Source organism: Salmo salar, chromosome 17, assembly GCF_965601325.2.
Source record: "Salmo salar chromosome 17, fSalSal1, whole genome shotgun sequence".
NCBI lineage: Eukaryota > Metazoa > Chordata > Actinopteri > Salmoniformes > Salmonidae > Salmo > Salmo salar.
Window position 1 is genome coordinate 79489119 of NC_138307.1, and position 25814 is coordinate 79514932.

General features: G+C 45.1%; 1 protein-coding gene across 5 annotated transcripts in view; it reads left to right on the forward strand.

Moving 5' to 3' along the window:
- Nucleotides 1–25814, forward strand: part of LOC106595282 (rab-3A-interacting protein) — a 94069-nt gene that overhangs the window by 26932 nt on the left and 41323 nt on the right. For 4 of the 5 annotated variants that reach the window (XM_082964224.1, XM_082964227.1, XM_082964228.1 and 1 more), the window contains exons 2-4: nucleotides 7255–7354; nucleotides 8127–8405; nucleotides 10815–11007. In XM_082964224.1, the coding sequence (XP_082820350.1) occupies nucleotides 8158–8405; nucleotides 10815–11007 (441 nt within the window). In that variant the 5' untranslated portion in view covers nucleotides 7255–7354; nucleotides 8127–8157. The remainder of the gene's footprint in view (nucleotides 1–7254; nucleotides 7355–8126; nucleotides 8406–10814; nucleotides 11008–25814) is intronic. The other variant, XM_082964225.1, reaches the window with a different exon arrangement.

Here is a 25814-nt window from a genome sequence, read left to right on the forward strand (position 1 = left end):
ACTCACACTCACTCACTCACTCACACTCTCTCTCACTCACTCACACTCTCTCTCACTCACTCACACTCTCTCTCACTCACTCACTCACTCACACTCTCTCTCTCTCACTCACACTCTCTCTCTCTCACTCACACTCTCTCTCACTCACTCACACTCTCTCTCACTCACTCACTCACTCACTCACACTCTCTCTCACTCACTCACTCACTCACACTCTCTCTCACTCACTCACTCACTCACTCACTCACTCACTCACTCACACTCTCTCTCACTCACTCACTCACACTCTCTCTCACTCTCTCTCTCTCACTCACTCACTCACTCACACTCTCTCTCTCTCACTCACACTCTCTCACACTCTCTCTCTCTCACTCACACTCTCTCTCTCTCACTCACACTCTCTCTCTCTCACTCACTCACACTCTCTCTCACTCACTCACTCACTCACTCACTCACTCACACTCTCTCTCTCTCACTCACACTCTCTCACACTCTCTCTCTCTCACTCACACTCTCTCACACTCTCTCTCTCTCACTCACACTCTCTCACACTCTCTCTCTCTCACTCACACTCTCTCACACTCTCTCTCTCTCACTCTCTCTCTCTCACTCACACTCTCTCTCTCTCACTCACTCACTCACACTCTCTCTCTCTCACTCACACTCTCTCTCTCTCACTCACTCACTCACACTCTCTCTCTCTCACTCACACTCTCTCTCACTCACTCACTCACTCACACTCTCTCTCACTCACTCACTCACTCACTCACACTCACTCACTCTCTCTCTCACTCACTCACACTCTCTCTCACTCACTCACACTCTCTCTCACTCACTCACTCACTCACACTCTCTCTCTCTCACTCACACTCTCTCTCTCTCACTCACACTCTCTCTCACTCACTCACACTCTCTCTCACTCACTCACTCACTCACTCACACTCTCTCTCACTCACTCACTCACTCACACTCTCTCTCACTCACTCACTCACTCACACTCTCTCTCACTCACTCACTCACTCACTCACTCACTCACTCACTCACTCACTCACACTCTCTCTCACTCACTCACTCACTCACACTCTCTCTCACTCTCTCTCTCTCACTCACTCACTCACTCACACTCTCTCTCTCTCACTCACACTCTCTCACACTCTCTCTCTCTCACTCACACTCTCTCTCTCTCACTCACACTCTCACTCTCTCACTCACTCACACTCTCTCTCACTCACTCACTCACTCACTCACTCACTCACTCACTCACTCACTCACTCACTCACTCACTCACTCACACTCTCTCTCACTCACTCACTCACTCACACTCTCTCTCACTCACTCACTCACTCACTCACACTCTCTCTCACTCTCTCTCATTTATATATATATATTCTTCTGTGGAAACACTGTAACCTCAGGCCTTTGGTTACGCTGTGATTCAGATGTATAGTTTTTCTCTCTACTGTCAGTGTTAGTCACACAGCATACTAATGTTTGACCGGTCTGTTGCTACAGGACTGTGTGTTAGACTAGACAGTCTTAATGGATAATGCAGTAGTGAACACTGGTTCTCTCCATGTTGATGTGGTGATGGTAGGTAGTAACTGGGGCTGGTTATAATACAGTAGTTAACACTGGTTGATGTGATGATGGTAGAGGTAGTAACTGGGGCTGGTTATAATACAGTAGTGAACACTGGTTCATGTTGATGTGGTGATGGTAGAGGTAGTAACTGGGGCTGGTTATAATACAGTAGTGAACACTGGTTCATGTTGATGTGGTGATGGTAGAGGTAGTAACTGGGGCTGGTTATAATACAGTAGTGAACACTGGTTCATGTTGATGTGGTGTTGGTAGAGGTAGTAACTGGGGCTGGTTATAATACAGTAGTTAACACTGGTCCATGTTGATGTGGTGATGGTAGGTAGTAACTGGGGCTGGTTATAGACAGGACTATGATCCAGTTGAACCCCTCTCTGTAAGACAGGACTGTGGTCCAGTTGAACCCCTCTCTGTAGACAGGACTGTGATCCAGTTGAGCCCCTCTCTGTAAGACAGGACTGTGGTCCAGTTGAACCCCTCTCTGTAGACAGGACTGTGATCCAGTTGAGCCCCTCTCTGTAAGACAGGACTGTTATCCAGTTGAGCCCCTCTCTGTAGACAGGACTGTGTGTTAGACTAGACAGTCTTAATGGATAACGCAGTAGTGAACACCGGTTCTCTCCATGTTGATGTGGTGATGGTAGGTAGTAACTGGGGCTGGTTATAATACAGTAGTTAACACTGGTTGATGTGATGATGGTAGAGGTAGTAACTGGGGCTGGTTATAATACAGTAAGGAACACTGGATCATGTTGATGTGGTGATGGTAGGTAGTAACTGGGGCTGGTTATAATACAGTAGTTAACACTGGTTCATGTTGATGTGGTGATGGTAGGTAGTAACTGGGGCTGGTTATAATACAGTAGTTAACACTGGTTCATGTTGATGTGATGATGGTAGAGGTAGTAACTGGGGCTGGTTATAATACAGTAGTTAACACTGGTTCATGTTGATGTGATGATGGTAGAGGTAGTAACTGGGGCTGGTTATAATACAGTAGTTAACACTGATTCATGTTGATGTGATGATGGTAGGTAGTAACTGGGGCTGGTTATAATACAGTAGTTAACACTGGTCCATGTTGATGTGGTGATGGTAGAGGTAGTAACTGGGGCTGGTTATAATACAGTAGTGAACACTGGTTCATGTTGATGTGGTGATGGTAGGTAGTAACTGGGGCTGGTTATAGACAGGACTATGATCCAGTTGAACCCCTCTCTGTAAGACAGGACTGTGGTCCAGTTGAACCCCTCTCTGTAGACAGGACTGTGATCCAGTTGAGCCCCTCTCTGTAAGACAGGACTGTGGTCCAGTTGAACCCCTCTCTGTAGACAGGACTGTGATCCAGTTGAGCCCCTCTCTGTAAGACAGGACTGTTCCAGTTGACCCCTCTCTGTAGACAGGACTGTATGTTAGCCCCTCTCTGTAAGCAGGCACGGTTATCCAGTTGAGTGTGAGGAGGTGTAGACTAGACAGTCTTAATGGATAACGCAGTAGTGAACACCGGTTCTCTCCATGTTGATGTGGTGATGGTAGGTAGTAACTGGGGCTGGTTATAATACAGTAGTTAACACTGGTTGATGTGATGATGGTAGAGGTAGTAACTGGGGCTGGTTATAATACAGTAGTGAACACTGGTTCATGTTGATGTGGTGATGGTAGAGGTAGTAACTGGGGCTGGTTATAATACAGTAGTTAACACTGGTTCATGTTGATGTGGTGATGGTAGAGGTAGTAACTGGGGCTGGTTATAATACAGTAGTGAACACTGGTCCATGTTGATGTGGTGATGGTAGGTAGTAACTGGGGCTGGTTATAATACAGTAGTGAACACTGGTCCATGTTGATGTGGTGATGGTAGGTAGTAACTGGGGCTGGTTATAATACAGTAGTTAACACTGGTTCATGTTGATGTGATGATGGTAGAGGTAGTAACTGGGGCTGGTTATAATACAGTAGTTAACACTGGTTCATGTTGATGTGATGATGGTAGGTAGTAACTGGGGCTGGTTATAATACAGTAGTTAACACTGGTCCATGTTGATGTGGTGATGGTAGAGGTAGTAACTGGGGCTGGTTATAATACAGTAGTGAACACTGGTTCATGTTGATGTGGTGATGGTAGGTAGTAACTGGGGCTGGTTATAGACAGGACTATGATCCAGTTGAACCCCTCTCTGTAAGACAGGACTGTGGTCCAGTTGAACCCCTCTCTGTAGACAGGACTGTGATCCAGTTGAGCCCCTCTCTGTAAGACAGGACTGTGGTCCAGTTGAACCCCTCTCTGTAGACAGGACTGTGATCCAGTTGAGCCCCTCTCTGTAAGACAGGACTGTTATCCAGTTGAGCCCCTCTCTGTAGACAGGACTGTGATCCAGTTGAGCCCCTCTCTGTAAGACAGGACTGTGGTCCAGTTGAACCCCTCTCTGTAGACAGGACTGTGATCCAGTTGAACCCCTCTCTGTAGACAGGACTGTGATCCAGTTGAACCCCTCTCTGTAAGACAGGACTGTGATCCAGTTGAACCCCTCTCTGTAAGACAGGACTGTGGTCCAGTTGAACCCCTCTCTGTAAGACAGGACTGTGGTCCAGTTGAACCCCTCTCTGTAAGACAGGACTGTGGTCCAGTTGAACCCCTCTCTGTAAGACAGGACTGTGGTCCAGTTGAACCCCTGTCTGTAAGACAGGACTGTGGTCCAGTTGAACCCCTGTCTGTAAGACAGGACTGTGGTCCAGTTGAACGCCTCTCTGTAAGACAGGACTGTGATCCAGTTGAACCCCTCTCTGTAAGACAGGACTGTGATCCAGTTGAACCCCTCTCTGTAAGACAGGACTGTGATCCAGTTGAACCCCTCTCTATAGACAGGACTGTGGTCCAGTTGAACCCCTCTCTATAGACAGGACTAATAGTTGATGAGTAACTACTGTCTGAATGCTGCTAGTGTTGTCCTGTTGTATCTGTAAACCCTGTTGAGAACTCAACACACCCTGTTAGAAACACACAGACGCAGAGAGAGACAGACAGACACTACTGTAGCTCGTCTCAGAGCGCTCCTTACTCTCCTCTGTTTACAGCACCATGTTCACTGGGTAGGAAATTACAATGACAACCTGTCTCTGTTTCCATAGCAGCCGTACCGACAGACAGGTGGTGCAGCCTATGAGCTGCTCCCATTACCGGGCTCTCTGTCTTTCCAGCCAATAGATTTATTGTATTTCCACCCTTCAGTGGACTGGCCTGGTTGTAAAACACCTCATAACAGAGTTAGCTTAACCTTTGGAATGTTAGCATGGGTGTGTCTGTCGTGTGTATGACCAGTGGAGTTTGAGATGCGTGTGTGTGTGAGGTGTGTGTGTGTGAGGTGTGTCTGTTGTCATGGACAACTGATTGGGTAATTGTTTGAGTGGAATGGCATGCTTTGAGCACTACTGAAAAGTGCTATTTCCATGTAGAAAATGAATGGCATATGCTGTGTTTGCTATAGGCCTGTTGACCTTTTTGTTGGTGACACGTTGATATCTTGATGATATGCAGCTGTGAAGTCTAAAGTGGTCAGGTTTGATGGTACGTTTGTCCCATGGACATGTATTCATCAGTACAAATTAGATGGAGACATTAAGCCCCTGTCGTGGTGTTAAATGAAGAAGGTTTTTGACGGAATGGGGCACAATGCCACAGTGGAGTTTAGCAGGGAGGACCTCCCTCCCCTCTATTTCACCGGCTGTTTAGGATCCGCACTATGCAGCTGTTGCCAGAGCGCATTTTAAACTGGCTGTTTAGGATCTGCTCTATGCAGCTGTTGCCAGAGCGCATTTTAAACTGGCTGTTTAGGATCTGCACTATGCAGCTGTTGCCAGAGCGCATTTTAAACTGGCTGTTTAGGATCCGCACTATGCAGCTGTTGCCAGAGCACATTTTAAACTGGCTGTTTAGGATCCGCACTATGCAGCTGTTGCCAGAGCGCATTTTAAACTGGCTGTTTAGGATCCGCACTATGCAGCTGTTGCCAGAGCGCATTTTAAACTTGCTGTTTAGGATCCGCACTATGCAGCTGTTGCCAGAGCGCATTTTAAACTGGCTGTTTAGGATCCGCACTATGCAGCTGTTGCCAGAGCGCATTTTAAACTGGCTGTTTAGGATCCTCACTATGCAGCTGTTGCCAGAGCGCATTTTAAACCGGCTGGTTAGGATCCGCACTATGCAGCTGTTGCCAGAGCGCATTTTAAACTGGCTGTTTAGGATCATCACTATGCAGCTGTTGCCAGAGCGCATTTTAAACTGGCTGTTTAGGATCCTCACTATGCAGCTGTTGCCAGAGCGCATTTTAAACTGGCTGTTTAGGATCCGCACTATGCAGCTGTTGTCAGAGCGCATTTTAAACTGGCTGTTTAGGATCCGCACTATGCAGCTGTTGTCAGAGCACATTTTAAACTGGCTGTTTAGGATCGGCACTATGCAGCTGTTGCCAGAGAGCATTTTAAACTGGCTGTCCACTGGTTTCAAAAACAATGATTAATAGGCAGCTTAAACTTCTTGAATTCAGCCATTATTGTGTTGAAATCCACATTTATATTTGTGAACAGCCGTCCACAACAACCATAATCCGTAAAGCACAAATAGCTAAATGAGAGAGCAGCAGTGTGATTCACATCAATGCTCTATGTAGATATCAATAATAAGTGATATCTGTATCGCTGTAGACTACACCACTACTATCATCCTTACCTCCAAGCCTTTATTCAAGTTAGATCATCTTTGGATGCAGACAGCAGTCACACCATTGGCCTACAAAAGCCTATTCCTGCTCTTTTCCCACAATCCATCAAATGTGTTTGGTGTTTAAAATATTTTTTAGTTTAACCTTTGTGTAACCTTTATTTAACTAGGCAAGTCAGTTTTCTGATATAGAAATGTGAAGTGCACGTTTGGACTCACAGGTGTTTGTCTTCCTTGTGTGACATCAATGTGGTATTAATTATAATCATTAACGTCTCACCTTTTAAAATACTTCATGTACAGCATTTCCCTCTCAGACAACAAAACATTTGCAGAACTTGTTGTGGCGTGCGGAGCTCTAGTTCAGAACGTCTGTCAGTCAAAAGCCACTAGTCTGATCTCATGTATTTTGCATGTTACTGTACAGCTAGTATTTTCCAATTTAGGCGCTAATTACTGTCCAAATCTGCCATTTTCAACCTGTATACGGGTACGAGTGTAAAGGGTTACACCTAACTAACCCTGGCAACATATTCCAAGCTGTTCCCCCCCCCCCAAGCTGTCCCCCCCCCCCCCCAAGCTGTCCCCCCCCCCCAAGCTGTCCCCCCCCCCCCCAAGCTGTTCCCCGCCCCCCAAGCTGTTCCCCCGCCCCCCAAGCTGTCCCCCCCCCAAGCTGTCCCCCCCCCAAGCTGTCCCCCCCCCCAAGCTGTCCCCCCCCCAAGCTGTCTCCCCCCCCAAGCTGTTTCCCCCCCAAGCTGTTCCCCCCCCAAGCTGTTCCCCCCCCAAGCTGTTCCCCCCCCAAGCTGTTTCCCCCCCCAAGCTGTTTCCCCCCCCAAGCTGTTTCCCCCCCAAGCTGTTCCCCCCCCCCCCCCCCAAGCTGTTTCTAATATTTCAGCTCACCAACAGTAACTCTCATCTCTTCCTGTCTTCTCTTGCAGCAGTAAGCCAGTGTTGGAGGTCTATCCTGACTGAAGAGGAGAACCACTACACACACAATCACATCATCAGCTTTTAAATACACACACATTCATCATAATGGTAGGTTCATACCTGTTGGTTTCTATTCAGCTGAATGAATGAATGAATGAATGAATGAATGAATGAATGAATGAATGAAATAGCTTATGGAATGAAACAGTTTGGTGGAATCAGGCTAGTTAAACCTTCAGTGTGAATGTCAACACTAACTTCACAGGTACACATTACATTTCCTGTCAGAGAGACTGGCCTGTTACTGTCTGTAACCATTCCCCTGAATGACCTATTTCCTGTCAGAGAGACTGGCCTGTTACTGTCTGTAACCATTCCCCTGGATGACCTATTTCCTGTCAGAGAGACTGGCCTGTTACTGTCTGTAACCATTCCCCTGAATGACCTATTTCCTGTCAGAGAGACTGGCCTGTTACTGTCTGTAACCATTCCCCTGAATGACCTATTTCCTGTCAGAGAGACTGGCCTGTTACTGTCTGTAACCATTCCCCTGAATGACCTATTTCCTGTCAGAGAGACTGGCCTGTTACTGTCTGTAACCATTCCCCTGAATGACCTAGTTAATTTCAGCCCTGACTGACTGGAGCAGTGGCCTGGCGGTCTGCTGTCTCTGCTGGGGCTGAAGAGGGAGACAGACAGACCAATGTTTAATCAGCTACTCCACAGACCACACCTGGGAAACACACTGATACTGTTGCTGCTGTGGGTGGTCTGATTGAAATAGCAGAATTAGATCTGTGTGAATGTAGTCTAGAATGGATGTCTCTGTTTGATTTTAATCGTGTTCTTTTCTCCTCTCTCTCCCCTCTCCTCTCCTCAGGGAGGTGTATGATGACTGTAGCTGCAGGGCTATGGCCAGCGAACCCCTGGAAGGCTTCCATGAGGTCAACTTGGCGTCACCCACCACCCCTGACCTCCACGGATTGACCTCCGACCCCAGACCCCAATGTCACAGCGCTCCTTCCAGCGCCCTGTACCGTACACCCTCCCTCAGCTCCAGCCCCTGCCCCCCCAACGCCCTGCGAGTCGACCAGCTGCCCACCCAGCCCATCTACTCTGCCCCTCGGCTACTGGGCAGCACAGAACCCCACAATGGAAGGTCAGGAAGAAACCCTCCTGGAGAAACAGACTTATGTTACCTGGCCCATGACGACCACAATGTAAAGATATATTACCTGGCCCATGACGACCACAATGTAAAGATATATTACCTGGCCCATGACGACCACAATGTAAAGAGATATTACCTGGCCCATGACGACCACAATGTAAAGATATATTACCTGGCCCATGACGACCACAATGTAAAGATATATTACCTGGCCCATGACGACCACAATGTAAAGAGATATAGTACCTGGCCCATGACGACCACAATGTAAAGATATATTACCTGGCCCATGACGACCACAATGTAAAGAGATATTACCTGGCCCATGACGACCACAATGTAAAGATATATTACCTGGCCCATGACGACCACAATGTAAAGATATATTACCTGGCCCATGACGACCACAATGTAAAGAGATATTACCTGGCCCATGACGACCACAATGTAAAGATATATTACCTGGCCCATGACGACCACAATGTAAAGAGATATAGTACCTGGCCCATGACGACCACAATGTAAAGAGATATAGTACCTGGCCCATGACGACCACAATGTAAAGAGATATAGTACCTGGCCCATGACGACCACAATGTAAAGATATATTACCTGGCCCATGACGACCACAATGTAAAGAGATATTACCTGGCCCATGACGACCACAATGTAAAGATATATTACCTGGCCCATGACGACCACAATGTAAAGAGATATAGTACCTGGCCCATGACAAACACAATGTAAAGAGATATAGTACCTGGCCCATGACAAACACAATGTAAAGAGATATAGTACCTGGCCCATGACAAACACAATGTAAAGAGATATTACCTGGCCCATGACAAATACAATGTAAAGAGATATTACCTGGCCCATGACAAATACAATGTAAAGAGATATAGTACCTGGCCCATGACCACCACAATGTAAAGAGATATAGTACCTGGCCCATGACAAACACAATGTAAGAGATATCACCTGGCCCATGACGACCACAATGTAAAGAGATATTACCTGGTCCATGACGACCACAATGTAAGAGATATCACCTGGCCCATGACGACCACAATGTAAAGAGATATAGTACCTGGCCCATGACGACCACAATGTAAAGATATATTACCTGGCCCATGACGACCACAATGTAAAGAGATATAGTACCTGGCCCATGACGACCACAATGTAAAGAGATATATTACCTGGTCCATGACGACCACAATGTAAAGAGATATAGTACCTGGCCCATGACGACCACAATGTAAAGAGATATTACCTGGCCCATGACGACCACAATGTAAGAGATATCACCTGGCCCATGACGACCACAATGTAAAGAGATATTACCTGGTCCATGACGACCACAATGTAAGAGATATCACATGGCCCATGACGACCACAATGTAAAGAGATATAGTACCTGGCCCATGACGACCACAATGTAAAGAGATATATTACCTGGTCCATGACGACCACAATGTAAGAGATAATACCTGGCCCATGACGACCACAATGTAAAGAGATACCACCTGGCCCATGACGACCACAATGTAAAAAGATATAGTACCTGGCCCATGACGACCACAATGTAAAGAGATATAGTACCTGGCCCATGACGACCACAATGTAAAGAGATATAGTACCTGGCCCATGACGACCACAATGTAAAGAGATATAGTACCTGGCCCATGACGACCACAATGTAAAGAGATATAGTACCTGGCCCATGACGACCACAATGTAAAGAGATATAGTACCTGGCCCATGACGACCACAATGTAAAGAGATATAGTACCTGGCCCATGACGACCACAATGTAAGAGATATAGTACCTGGCCCATGACGACCACAATGTAAGAGATATAGTACCTGGCCCATGACGACCACAATGTAAAGAGATATAGTACCTGGCCCATGACGACCACAATGTAAAGAGATATAGTACCTGGCCCATGACGACCACAATGTAAAGAGATATATTACCTGGCCCATGACGATCACAATGTAAAGAGATACTAAGAGAAAAATCTTGAAGATGGAACACAAATCCTAGCAGGTGAAACTGGTTTAAATGATGCCAAGATTTCTACTAGGATCTCTTTACGCAGTGCAGTTGGTAATAACCAGGCAATGTATTCAATAAAAGTCAAGGGTTCCACTAAGCAGTGTTCATTGACACTTAAAATGTACTATTGATGACTAGCCCACTGGGATGCTAATTCATACATTAAAACATGCTTACTCAGCTTAAAATGTCCAAACAGGTAATGATAGCTGGATCATTATCACCACTAAGCTAACAGTCAATAGTGCTGATCAGTGATGACTGACTGATCCCTGTAGTAATCAGCCAACCCTCCTATACGCTTACATTAGTTTACCCATGATTCCTTGCAGTGTTCCGGGGTTGGAACCCCCCGTCCGGTCAGAGGCAGAGGCAGCAGAGGGGGTGTTCCTGTCTGGAGAGGAAGGGGAGGAGTCTCTGGGTCTGACCAATGACAGCCTGTCCCGCCTCCGCAGCCCCTCAGTCATGGAGATCAGAGAGAAAGCCAATGAGAGACTGAAGGAGGAACTAGCCAAGGCACAGAGGGTGAGAGACCACACACACACACACACACACACACACACACACACACACACACACACACACACACACACACACACACACACACACACACACACACACACTGTGCCCATGTCATGTGTATGTCCCCTCTGGTTGTGTGTCTCTACTAGTTGAACAGTCTCACATCAGTTGATAACGGAGTGAAATCCATGCAGAATGAATGTGTGGTTCTCCTCTTCTCATCAAAGCAGCCATGTTGAATTCAGGGGCAGGGGACCAACATGTTATCTCCTCCTGTGTTCTCTGAAATTACACCACAAGCCTCTTGCCAATGTTTATTTTTAACCCAACGCTCCTGAATGCTGCTTTCTCCAGCCAACTCTGATGAGTGACAACTATCACTGCCTCATAACCAGAGTTTGAATGGGCGTGTTGGGCCTGAGCAGGCAAGGTGATTGGTTGACCAGTGATTCTACAGGAACAGTGCTTTGTTCAGTTTGATGATCTATTACATTTTACCATGTTATTATCAGCCTCTACATTCAGCCTCTTCATTCAGCCTCTACATTCAGCCTCGTCGTTCAGCCTCTTCGTTCAGCCTCTTCGTTCAGCCTCTTCGTTCAGCCTCTTCGTTCAGCCTCTTCGTTCAGCCTCTTCATTCAGCCTCGTCATTCAGCCTCTTCATTCAGCCTCGTCATTCAGCCTCGTCATTTAAATCAAATTCTATTGGTCACATACACATGGTTAGCAGATGTTATTTAGAGTGTAGCTAAATGTTTATGCTTCTAGATCCAGCAGTATCTAACAGGTAATATCTAACAATCCCACAACAAAACCTAAAACACACAATCTAGTAAAGGAACAGGATGATAATATATCAGTATAAAATATATGGATGAGCAGTGACAGTGGCTAAGATGCAATAGAGAGTATAGAATAGATAGTGAAGGATACAGTATACAGTATATACATATGAGATGAGTAATGTGAGATATGTAAACATTATTAAAGTGACTAGTGTTCCATTAATTAAAGTGGCCAATGATATCAAGTCTGTAGGTATGCAGCAGCCTCTCTGTGCTAGTGATGGCTGTTTAACAATCTGATGGCCTTGAGATATATGTTTTTCACTCTCTCGGTCCCAGCTTTGATGCACCTGTACTGACCTCGCCTTCTGGATGGTAGCGGGGTGAACAAGCAGTGGCTCAGGTGGTTGTTGTCCTTGATTATCTTTTTGGCCTTCCTGTGACATCGGTTGATGTAGGTGTCCTGGAGGGCAGGTAGTTTGCCCCCGGTGATGCGTTGTGCGCACTGCACCACACTCTGGAGAGCTCTGCGGTTGTAGGTGGTGCAGTTTCCATACCAGGCGGTGATACAGACCAACAGGATGCTCTCAATTGTGCATCTGTAAAAGTTATTGAGGGGCTTAGGTGACAATCCAAATTTCTTCAGCCTCCTGAGGTTGAAGAGGCGCTGCTGCGCCTTCTTCACCACGCTGTCTGTGTGGGTGGACCATTTCACTTTGTCCGTGATGTGTACGCCGAGGAACTTAACTTTCCACCTTCTCCACTACTGTCCCATCGATGTGGATAGGGGGCTGCTCCCTCTGCTGTTTCCTGAAGTCCACGATCATCTCCTTTGTTTTGTTGACATTGAGTGTGAGGTAATTTTTCTGACACCACACTCCGAGGGCCCTCACCTCGTCCCTGTAGGCCGTCTCGTCGTTGTTGGTAATCAAGCCTACCACTGTAGTGTTGTCTGCAAACTTGATGATTGAGTTGGAGTACAGGAGAGGGCTGAGAACGCACCCTTGTGGGGCTCCGGTGTTGAGAATCAGTGGAGTGGAGATGTTGTTTCCTACCCTCACCACCTGGGGGCGGCCCGTCAGGAAGTCCAGGACCCAGTTGCACAGGGCGGGGTCGAGACCCAGGGCCTCCAGCTTGATGATGAGTTTGGAGGGTACTATGGTGTTGAATGCTGAGCTGTAATCAATGAACAGCATTCTTACATAGGTATTCCTCTTGTCCAGATGGGATAGGGCAGTGTGCAGTGTGATGGCGATTGCATCATCTGTGGACCTTTTGGGGCGGTAAGCAAATTGGAGTGGGTCTAGGGTGACAGGTAGGGTGGAGGTAATATGATCCTTGACTAGTCTCTCAAAGCACTTCATGATGACGGAAGTGAGTGCTACGGGGCGATAGTCATTTAGTTCAGTTACCTTCGTTTTCTTGGGAACATGAACAATGGTGGCCATCTTGAAGCATGTGGGGACAGCAGACTGGGATAGGGTGTGGTTGAATATTTCCGTAAACACACCAGCCAGCTGGTCTGCGCATGCTCTGAGGACGCGGCTAGGGATGGCGTCTGGGCCGGCAGCCTTCCGAGGGTTAACACGTTTAAATGTCTTACTCACGTCGGCCATGGAGAAGGAGAGCCCACAGTCTTTGGTAGCGGGCCGTGGCGGTGGCAATGTATTGTCCTCAAAACGTGCAAAGAAGTTGTTTAATTTGTTTGGAGCAAGACGTCCGCGACAGTTTATTTTATTTTTGTAATCTGTGATTGACTGTAGACTCTGCCACATACGTCTCGTGTCTAAGCTGCTGAATTACGACTCCACTTTGTCTCTATACTGACGCTTTGCTTGTTTGATTGTCTTACGGAGGGAACAACTACACTGTTTGTTTTCGGCCGTTTCCAGTCGTCTTGCCATGATTAAATGCGGTGGTACGTGCTTTCAGTTATGTTTTTTTTAAATATTTAATATTTAGCATTTTCCAATTAACATTCAAAACAAAAGTGAAACGATATTAGACAACAATAGGACAAAGTGACAGTTACAGACGAGCGTAGCATAAAAATACAAATAATTATATATACAAACATACAATAAATAAGTCATGATAAAGAGTAAAATAATAATTGGATCACCTGCCGTAAGCTACATACGACACATTTCGTGTAAAACATTATATAAGGATTATATAGAGATTCAGTCAATGTGATGTGAGGGGAGATTTTCCATATAGTCAATAAAAGGTTGCCAAATTCTGTAAAATGTCTAACTTATTCCTCAAGCAGTAAGTGATTTTCTCCAGTGGGATACAACTATTAACCTCCGATAGCCACATTGCAACTGGCAGGGAGGAATCCGATGTCCATTTCAAGGCAATACATTTCTTGGCAATCGCTAGCAATATTTTTGTTAGCTTTATAGTATGGCTTGCCTAAGATTGGTGTGAGTAAAGTTACCCAGTAGACAGACCTCTGGGTCTAAAGGGAATGCAACCCCGTGAATTGAGGATATGGTATCTCATACCCCCTGCCAGAAACCGTGTAGTTTTGAACACTGCCAAGTGGAATGGAGGAATGTTCCTTCATCTGAGCCACATCTAAAACACAGGGAGGAGATATCAGGGTTGAACTTGTGCAGTCTAGATGGGGTGATATAGAGCTGAAGGAAATTAAACCGGATCAGTCTGTATCTGGAGGTCAATGTGGATGTAACACCATCCCTGCATAGGTTACTCCATAGACCTTCATCAAGATCAATACCCAGATATTTTTCCCATCTAAGTCGGGGTTTATGTAGCTCAGGCAGTGTTAGTCCTGACATAAGAGCATCGTAAACAAGTGAAATGGTCTTGAATAGTGGTTGGTCTGCGTGGCAGAGTTGTTCTTAGCTGGGTTCTATTGTCCCTTGAGAGTCACCCTCATAAAGTCTCGTAGTTGTAGGTAGCTAAAGAAGTCCCTGTTAGACAAGTGGTATTTCTGTTTCAGCTGATCAAAAGACATAAGAATTCCCTCCTCATAACAGTGTTCCAGAAGAGTGATCCCCTTATCAGACCATGATCTAAAGTTACTATTCTGGAAAAACATAGGGATCAATCTATTGTTCCATAGAGGGGTTTTAGGGGAAAGAAATCCCTCTCGTCTGAACAGCTCATGCAGTTTGCACCATGGCAGGACAGAATGTATGATTAAAGGGTTGTCTGTGATGGTTTTTATCGATTTTCTATCCCATTTGTAAAACAATTCTGCACCAGTGTCATCATTTACCTCAAACTTTTCAATGTTCAACCATGAGGCAGAGGGACCATTGTCAAACCTCTGAGCCAGAAACCTAGACTGTGCAGCCCAGTAGTACATTCTAAAATTGGGGCGGTTTAAGCCCCTTGACCGTAATCAAGGGTCAAGTTTATGCAGGCCAACCCTTGGGGTTTTGCTGTGCCAGATAAACCGTCTGGTCAGCTTGTCGAGAGAGGAAAAGAACGATGCGGGAACAGGGATAGGGAGAGATTGAAACAAATATAGATATCTGGGCAGGACATTCATTTTAATTACATTGATCATACCCAGTAGAGTGAGAGGCAAGTCCATCCATTTACACAGGTTACCCTCCACCTTTTGCAACAAACTGGCCAGATTGAGTTTATAGAGGTTGTTCAGGTTACCATCCACCATTATGCCCAAATATGTGAAGCCCATAGGCGACCATCTAAAAGGCAACCTTTGCTTGATGGTATGGTGGTCAAAGACAGACAACGGTAAGATTTGGCTTTTATCAAAATTGACCTTATATCCAGAGAAAGAACTATAACACTGTAGTAGGATCTGCAAGTGAGAGAGGGAGTGTTCTGGGTTTGTTAGAAATAAGATAAGGTCGTCCGCAAAGAGTGATAACTTACGGGTCTGGGGGCCCACCTCAAAGCCATGTATGTCAGGGCATGTTCTAATAGCCTCAGCCAACGGTTCGATGGCGATGGCAAAGAGTTTGGGGTTAATTGGGCAACCTTGTCTGTTCCCCCTATAGAGAGGGAAAGAGGAGGAAGTAATCCCATTGGTAGCAATCCTAGCTTTAGGAGATTTGTAGAGTGATTTTATCAAATTTACCATCACGGTACCTAAACCAAACTTTTCCAAGACGCGAAAGAGGTATGGCCATTCAACCATATGAAAGGCCTTTTTAGCGTCGAGGGAGACTGCGACACTAGGTATTTTGGTTTTGTTAGCAAGGTGAATTATATCAAAGAACCTTCTGAGATTATTGGAGGACAATCTATTAATTATGAAGCCAGTCTGATCTGGGTTGACCAGCAGGGGAAGACATGACTCCAGTCTCTTAGATTGCATCTTGGTGACCAGTTTAAAATCTGTGTTAAGGAGAGAGATTGGTCTATAGGAGGTGCACTTTAGCGGGGTTTTCCCTTTCTTGTGGATTACAGTAATCACTGCTTGAGAGAGAGACTCTGGAAAGCAGTTGTCTTCCCTGGCTTTTTTAAGTACCTCCATAAGGTAGGGGACCAACAGCTCCCTAAATTCTTTATAGACCTCTGGAGGGAAGCCATCCTCCCCAGGAGATTTATTAGAAGTTAAGGATTTAATGGCCTCCAACAATTCAGGAACTGAGAAGTGTTTACTCAGGCGCTCTCTGTCTTCCTCTGACAGGCATGGGAGGTTGAGAGAGGAGAGAAAGGAGTCGATCTCTGATAGATCATCGCTTGATTGGGAAGTGTAGAGGTCTTCATAGTATTTCTTAAGTATTATTAAGTTCAGTAGGGTAGAAAGATATCTCATTAGTAAGAGTTTCTGTAGCATTAACTGTCCTCTTACTTTCCTCTGCCTTCAGTTGCCATGCCAATACTTTGTGAGCTTTCTCTCCAAGCTCGTAATAACGCTGTTTTGATTTAGTGATGGCCCTCTCAGCTTGATATGTGTTCAGAATATTATATTTCAGTTTTTTATTTACCAAAAGCATGTATAGATCTTTAGTCGGGCCTCTTTGGTAGGTTTTCTCCAGCTCAGAGATTTCAGATTCAAGGACATTCAGTTCCGCACCGTGTTTTCTCTTCAACCCTTTAGTATAGGAAATGATCTGTGCCCTCAGATAGGCTTTCAATGTGTCCCAAAGAATGAAACTGTCAGGAGCGGAGGGTTTGTTTGTCAAAGTAAAAATATTGATCTGCGCTTTGATAAATGCACAAAATTCAGGTTGCTTTAGGAGTGTAGAATTTAGTCTCCATCTATATGCCCCATTTATCTTGGTAGGAATGGAGATTGATAATACCAGAGGAGAATGGTCACTAATCTAACACTCTATGAAACAGTTGGGTCGATAGTAAAAAGTTATCTATGCGTGTGTGTATGTGTTGTGTGGGTGTGAATAAAAAGAGTAGTCCCTATCCTGTGGGTGCAACTGTCTCCAGATGTCTAGTAAATTGAGATCTTTCATGAATGACATGGTGAGCTTGCCGGCTTTGGTAAGAAGTGAGGTTTATCAGAGGACTTATCAAGAACTGTATCTAAACAAAAATTAAAATCTCCTCCAGCCAGTAGCCATCCTGGTGGTGCTTGAGCGACCTGAAGGAAGACATTCTGAATTAACATATGGTCATCGAAGTTAGGAGCATAAATATTCAATAAGGTCCAAGACTCTGAAAACATATGCCCCTGCACCAAAACAAACCTGCCCGAGGGATCAGAGATGGTGTTGTTGACGCAGAAGGAGATGTCTACTTATCAAAATTGCAGTTCCTCTTCCTTTGGAGTTAAAAGAGGATGCAAAACTTGTCCTACCCATTCCCTCTTCAATTTCTATTGTTCACTGGCTGTAAGATGTGTTTCTTGTAAAAACACAATGTCAGCCTTTAATTTCTTAAGGTATGTATAGACTCTTTTCCTTTTAATCGGGCTGTTAAGACCTTTTACGTTGAATGTGACATATTTTAGTGGATTAAGCATAGGTTGGGTTTCAAATATGTAACCGAATGGAAATCTCTCATATGTAAATAGTCAGGAAATGTTTCAACTTTAGTTTGAACCCTGAAGTGACCTATGTGTCTCTTTAGGAAGGAAACAACAATAAACATATAAAAAAATCCCACCCACCCCGATTGTCAGAGTAAAACAACAATCCCAACAATCAAACATGAATCCACTTGTAGAGATGCGTTGCTGCTGGCTTTCCATCTTACTCTTACTAGCTAAACCTTGGCGTAAACTAAACCCTGCGAGCTCTCTGAGTTGATAACAAACGTTGTGAATAGACATTTAGGGCTGAATATTTACTGCCCACGGTAAGGGCTGCTTGAGTCTCTTTTCAGGAGAGGAGAAGCATAAATGGGGGGGAAAGCAGTGGGCCTAAGCCCACTTATTTGCTTCGCCCAGTGGATATTGACTAAACCAAAATATACTCTCCTATAAATGTAATAGAACTCACCCTGGGAAAAAAACGGTTAGTTGAAAATGTACAAATCAATTATAGCGACCGGATAGCGGGGTAAACAGATCCAAATTCCAAGAAGAAATCAGCAGTTCAGTCCGGATAAGCGAAAACAAACAAACTGCATCTTATCCCCCAGAGAGACCGTCCTGGTTCAGACGCGGTTCAGTTCTTTGAGAAAAGTGAACTCTTTTCCTGGTGTGTTGAAGATATGGCTTCGGCCTTTGTACTGAACTTTCATCCGCGCAGGGTGGATGAGGTAGCCGGTGATGTTCTTCTCCTTCAGTGATTTGGCGGCAGGTCTGAACTGCTTGCGACGTCTGGCGAGATCCGCGCTCATATCCGGGAAAAGGCTGACCCTCTTGCCTTTGTTAACTAGGGACCGGACATTAGCGAGTAATGTACTCGGAAGCGGTGGGTGGTGTGCGCGCGCATCCGAAGTCTCACAAGAAGACCGCTCCGGCACCCTCTCCTCCGATAGCGTTGTTTTGGGTCGGCCTCTGGAATCAGTTCAAATGCCCTGGGAGGTGTAGACAAAGGATCCACTTTGGGAAAGTTGTATTCCTGGTTGTGCTGGCAAGTTGACGTCTCTCTGATATCCAATAGCTGTTCCCGACTGTATGTAATAACACTTAAGCTTTTCTGGGCTAACAATATAACAAATAATACTTTATAAAAAATTCAAATACTACGCAGTTTCCTAAGGACTAGAAGCAACGCTGCCATCTCCATCGGCGCCATCTTGCTATTCAGCCTCTTCATTCAGCCTCTTCATTCAGCCTCTTCATTCAGCTTCTATCAGAGCAGCATATTAGAACAACAAACAGGAGTTCATCACGTGTCAATTATCCACTAGTGCTTCAAACGTTGTTGTTGTTTTTACCTCTGTTTCTTCTGAACATTCTAACTCTCCCCCTCTACACTGGTGTGCCAGACAGAGTCAAGGTGTCATCTCACTACCTGATTTAGAGATCTCTGGAATGAAATGGTGTGAGAGAGAGACGCAGCTGCCAGTTGCACCCACATTCTGTCTGTCTCAGTCCTACTGCTCAGAGCAGGGATGTGTGAGAGAGATGGGGAGAGAGAAAGAAATATGCAAGACGGAAGGAGAGCGAGAGAACGAAAGACAGAAAATCATGAGTGAAAGAGAGAGGGGTGTGAGAGACAGACTTGTGGTCCTGAATCACCAGCTAGCTACTGTATTAGAAGAAAGGTGGTGCTGAATCACCAGCTAGCTACTGTACTAGAAGAAAGGTGGTACTAAATCACCAGCTAGCTACTGTACTAGAAGAAAGGTGGTACTGAATCACCAGCTAGCTACTGTACTAGAAGAAAGGTGGTACTGAATCACCAGCTAGCTACTGTACTAGAAGAAAGGTGGTACTGAATCACCAGCTAGCTACTGTACTAGAAGAAAGGTGGTACTGAATCACCAGCTAGCTACTGTACTAGAAGAAAGGTGGTACTAAATCACCAGCTAGCTACTGTACTAGAAGAAAGGTGGTACTGAATCACCAGCTAGCTACTGTACTAGAAGAAAGGTGGTACTGAATCACCAGCTAGCTACTGTACTAGAAGAAAGGTGGTACTGAATCACCAGCTAGCTACTGTACTAGAAGAAAGGTGGTACTGAATCACCAGCTAGCTACTGTACTAGAAGAAAGGTGGTACTGAATCACCAGCTAGCTACTGTACTAGAAGAAAGGTGGTACTGAATCACCAGCTAGCTACTGTACTAGAAGGTGGTACTGAATCACCAGCTAGCTACTGTACTAGAAGAAAGGTGGTACTGAATCACCAGCTAGCTACTGTACTAGAAGAAAGGTGGTACTGAATCACCAGCTAGCTACTGTACTAGAGGAAAGGTGGTACTGAATCACCAGCTAGCTACTGTACTAGAGGAAAGGTGGTACTGAATCACTAGCTAGCTACTGTACTAGAAGAAAGGTGGTGCTGAATCACCAGCTAGCTACTGTACTAGAAGAAAGGTGGTGCTGAATCACCAGCTAGCTACTGTACTAGAAGAAAGGTGGTGCTGAATCACCAGCTAGCTACTGTACTAGAAGAAAGGTGGTACTGAATCACCAGCTAGCTACTGTACTAGAAGAAAGGTGGTACTGAATCACCAGCTAGCTATTGTACTAGAAGAAAGGTGGTACTGAATCACCAGCTAGCTACTGTACTAGAAGAAAGGTGGTACTGAATCACCAGCTAGCTACTGTACTAGAGGAAAGGTGGTACTGAATCACCAGCTAGCTACTGTACTAGAGGAAAGGTGGTACTGAATCACTAGCTAGCTACTGTACTAGAAGAAAGGTGGTGCTGAATCACCAGCTAGCTACTGTACTAGAAGAAAGGTGGTGCTGAATCACCAGCTAGCTACTGTACTAGAAGAAAGGTGGTGCTGAATCACCAGCTAGCTACTGTACTAGAAGAAAGGTGGTGCTGAATCACCAGCTAGCTACTGTACTAGAAGAAAGGTGGTACTGAATCACCAGCTAGCTACTGTACTAGAAGAAAGGTGGTACTGAATCACCAGCTAGCTACTGTACTAGAAGAAAGGTGGTACTGAATCACCAGCTAGCTACTGTACTAGAAGAAAGGTGGTACTGAATCACCAGCTAGCTACTGTACTAGAAGAAAGGTGGTGCTGAATCACCAGCTAGCTACTGTACTAGAGGAAAGCCCAGTATCCCCTGGAGGCTCCTTCAGTTCCATTAGCATCAGGCAAGTCATGGATTATAACTACAGCCATTAGACTGGACCTTTTAGTCATTTTAGTAGACGCTCTTATCCAGAGCGACTTACAGTAGTGAATGCATACATTTCATACATTTTTTTTTTTTTTTTTCTGTGCTGGCCCCCCGTGGGAATCGAACCCACAACCCTGGCGTTGCAAACACCATGCTCTACCAACTGAGCTACAGGGAAGGCTGGACCTCATTCACTGTCACAGATGCTCCAAATCAGACCACTCCAATGAGGTGCAGGGTCCCCTGTGATATGGGTCTAGAAGTGCAGCTTGGGATGGATACCATCTTGCCAGTTGCCACTCCTTGGCATGCCGAACATAGAGCACAAACAGATGTGTGCCAGGCTACTAGCAGGGTGGTCCGGGGAGGTTAGATTGAACCAATCAGTCATTCTCATGTGTTCTTATTGACCACTGCTGACCTTATGGTGACCCCTCATGGATTTGGAATCACAATTCTGTACGATCCCTCTGCCATGTCCCCTCAGAGAAAGCTGTGTGTCTTCCTACCTGTATTACCCGGTCTGGCTGCTCCTCGCTGCACCAGGACTGACTGGTGTCCTGTTGCCAGTGTCTCTTCCAGTAAGGAGAGGGAAATGTTGTGCAAACACCCAGTTCCTCCTTCCTAATCAGTTTAAGGCTATGGGTCTGTACAGCCTTAACAAGGATTAGCCTTGTGACCAGCCTATCCCAGACAAACAGGTAAATCACTGATTCCCCCAGACAGTCTAAGCAGCTCAGACAAGTGGTCCACTCCAGAACCAACACATTGATCTGGCTGGGTAGGGTCAGCCCTGTACCGTTCTTCCTCTCCTTCCATCTCATCCCACCCCTACCTTCTTCCCCCTTTCCTGCCATTCCCTCCCCATTCTCCCTCCACTTCCTGCGTTGATCACTACTACTATCTACCTCCCTCCACTTCCTGCGTTGATCACTACTGCTATCTACCTCCCTCCACTTCCTGCGTTGATCACTACTGCTGTCTACCTCCCTCCACTTCCTGCATTGATCACTACTGCTGTCTACCTCCCTCCACTTCCTGCATTGATCACTACTACTATCTACCTCCCTCCACTTCCTGCATTGATCACTACTACTATCTACCTCCCTCCACTTCCTGCGTTGATCACTACTACTATCTACCTCCCTCCACTTCCTGCGTTGATCACTACTGCTATCTACCTCCCTCCACTTCCTGCGTTGATCACTGCTCTCAACCTTCTGCCTCTGTCGGCATGGCGATGACCTTGTGTTCGATGAGAGAGGGAACCCTGTCCGGACAAGAGAGAGCGAGAGAGGGTGTGCGTGCGTGCGCCTGTCCTGTTGTTTACCATGGTGGAGAATACCAATAGTGTCTGTCCTGTTGTTTACCACTAGTATCTGTCCTGTTGTTTACCATGGTGTAGAATACCACTAGTGTCTGTCCTGTTGTTTACCATGGTGTAGAATACCACTAGTATCTGTCCTGTTGTTTACCACTAGTATCTGTCCTGTTGTTTACCACTAGTATCTGTCCTGTTGTTTACCACTAGTGTCTGTCCTGTTGTTTACCACTAGTGTCTGTCCTGTTGTTTACCATGGTGTAGAATACCACTAGTATCTGTCCTGTTGTTTACCATGGTGTAGAATACCACTAGTATCTGTCCTGTTGTTTACCACTAGTATCTGTCCTGTTGTTTACCATGGTGTAGAATACCACTAGTGTCTGTCCTGTTGTTTACCACTAGTGTCTGTCCTGTTGTTTACCACTAGTGTCTGTCCTGTTGTTTACCACTAGTATCTGTCCTGTTGTTTACCACTAGTGTCTGTCCTGTTGTTTACCACTAGTGTCTGTCCTGTTGTTTACCACTAGTATCTGTCCTGTTGTTTACCACTAGTATCTGTACTGTTGTTTACCACTAGTATCTGTCCTGTTGTTTACCATGGTGTAGAATACCACTAGTATCTGTCCTGTTGTTTACCATGGTGTAGAATACCACTAGTGTCTGTCCTGTTGTTTACCATGGTGTAGAATACCACTAGTATCTGTCCTGTTGTTTACCACTAGTATCTGTCCTGTTGTTTACCACTAGTATCTGTCCTGTTGTTTACCACTAGTGTCTGTCCTGTTGTTTACCACTAGTATCTGTCCTGTTGTTTACCATGGTGTAGAATACCACTAGTATCTGTCCTGTTGTTTACCACTAGTATCTGTCCTGTTGTTTACCACTAGTATCTGTCCTGTTGTTTACCACTAGTATCTGTCCTGTTGTTTACCACTAGTGTCTGTCCTGTTGTTTACCACTAGTATCTGTCCTGTTGTTTACCACTAGTATCTGTCCTGTTGTTTACCATGGTGTAGAATACCACTAGTATCTGTCCTGTTGTTTACCACTAGTATCTGTCCTGTTGTTTACCACTAGTATCTGTCCTGTTGTTTACCACTAGTATCTGTCCTGTTGTTTACCACTAGTATCTGTCCTGTTGTTTACCATGGTGTAGAATACCACTAGTATCTGTCCTGTTGTTTACCACTAGTATCTGTCCTGTTGTTTACCATGGTGTAGAATACCACTAGTGTCTGTCCTGTTGTTTACCACTAGTATCTGTCCTGTTGTTTACCACTAGTATCTGTCCTGTTGTTTACCATGGTGTAGAATACCACTAGTATCTGTCCTGTTGTTTACCATGGTGTAGAATACCACTAGTGTCTCTCCTGTTGTTTACCACTAGTGTCTGTCCTGTTGTTTACCATGGTGTAGAATACCACTAGTGTCTGTCCTGTTGTTTACCATGGTGTAGAATACCACTAGTATCTGTCCTGTTGTTTACCACTAGTATCTGTCCTGTTGTTTACCATGGTGTAGAATACCACTAGTATCTGTCCTGTTGTTTACCATGGTGTAGAATACCACTAGTATCTGTCCTGTTGTTTACCATGGTGTAGAATACCACTAGTATCTGTCCTGTTGTTTACCACTAGTATCTGTCCTGTTGTTTACCACTAGTATCTGTCCTGTTGTTTACCACTAGTATCTGTCCTGTTGTTTACCACTAGTGTCTGTCCTGTTGTTTACCACTAGTGTCTGTCCTGTTGTTTACCACGGTGTAGAATACCACTAGTATCTGTCCTGTTGTTTACCACTAGTATCTGTCCTGTTGTTTACCATGGTGTAGAATACCACTAGTATCTGTCCTGTTGTTTACCATGGTGTAGAATACCACTAGTATCTGTCCTGTTGTTTACCACTAGTATCTGTCCTGTTGTTTACCACTGGTGTCTGTCCTGTTGTTTACCACTAGTATCTGTCCTGTTGTTTACCACTAGTATCTGTCCTGTTGTTTACCATGGTGTAGAATACCACTAGTATCTGTCCTGTTGTTTACCATGGTGTAGAATACCACTAGTATCTGTCCTGTTGTTTACCATGGTGTAGAATACCACTAGTATCTGTCCTGTTGTTTACCACTAGTATCTGTCCTGTTGTTTACCACTAGTATCTGTCCTGTTGTTTACCACTAGTATCTGTCCTGTTGTTTACCACTAGTATCTGTCCTGTTGTTTACCACTAGTATCTGTCCTGTTGTTTACCACTAGTATCTGTCCTGTTGTTTACCACTAGTATCTGTCCTGTTGTTTACCATGGTGTAGAATACCACTAGTGTCTGTCCTGTTGTTTACCACTAGTATCTGTCCTGTTGTTTACCACTAGTATCTGTCCTGTTGTTTACCATGGTGTAGAATACCACTAGTATCTGTCCTGTTGTTTACCATGGTGTAGAATACCACTAGTGTCTGTCCTGTTGTTTACCACTAGTATCTGTCCTGTTGTTTACCACTAGTATCTGTCCTGTTGTTTACCATGGTGTAGAATACCACTAGTATCTGTCCTGTTGTTTACCATGGTGTAGAATACCACTAGTATCTGTCCTGTTGTTTACCATGGTGTAGAATACCACTAGTATCTGTCCTGTTGTTTACCATGGTGTAGAATACCACTAGTATCTGTCCTGTTGTTTACCACTAGTATCTGTCCTGTTGTTTACCACTAGTATCTGTCCTGTTGTTTACCACTAGTATCTGTCCTGTTGTTTACCACTAGTATCTGTCCTGTTGTTTACCACTAGTGTCTGTCCTGTTGTTTACCACTAGTGTCTGTCCTGTTGTTTACCACGGTGTAGAATACCACTAGTATCTGTCCTGTTGTTTACCACTAGTATCTGTCCTGTTGTTTACCATGGTGTAGAATACCACTAGTATCTGTCCTGTTGTTTACCATGGTGTAGAATACCACTAGTATCTGTCCTGTTGTTTACCATGGTGTAGAATACCACTAGTATCTGTCCTGTTGTTTACCACTAGTATCTGTCCTGTTGTTTACCACTGGTGTCTGTCCTGTTGTTTACCACTAGTATCTGTCCTGTTGTTTACCACTAGTATCTGTCCTGTTGTTTACCATGGTGTAGAATACCACTAGTATCTGTCCTGTTGTTTACCATGGTGTAGAATACCACTAGTATCTGTCCTGTTGTTTACCATGGTGTAGAATACCACTAGTGTCTGTCCTGTTGTTTACCACTAGTATCTGTCCTGTTGTTTACCATGGTGTAGAATACCACTAGTGTCTGTCCTGTTGTTTACCACTAGTGTCTGTCCTGTTGTTTACCACTAGTATCTGTCCTGTTGTTTACCACTAGTATCTGTCCTGTTGTTTACCACTAGTATCTGTCCTGTTGTTTACCACTAGTATCTGTCCTGTTGTTTACCACTAGTGTCTGTCCTGTTGTTTACCATGGTGTAGAATACCACTAGTATCTGTCCTGTTGTTTACCACTAGTATCTGTCCTGTTGTTTACCATGGTGTAGAATACCACTAGTGT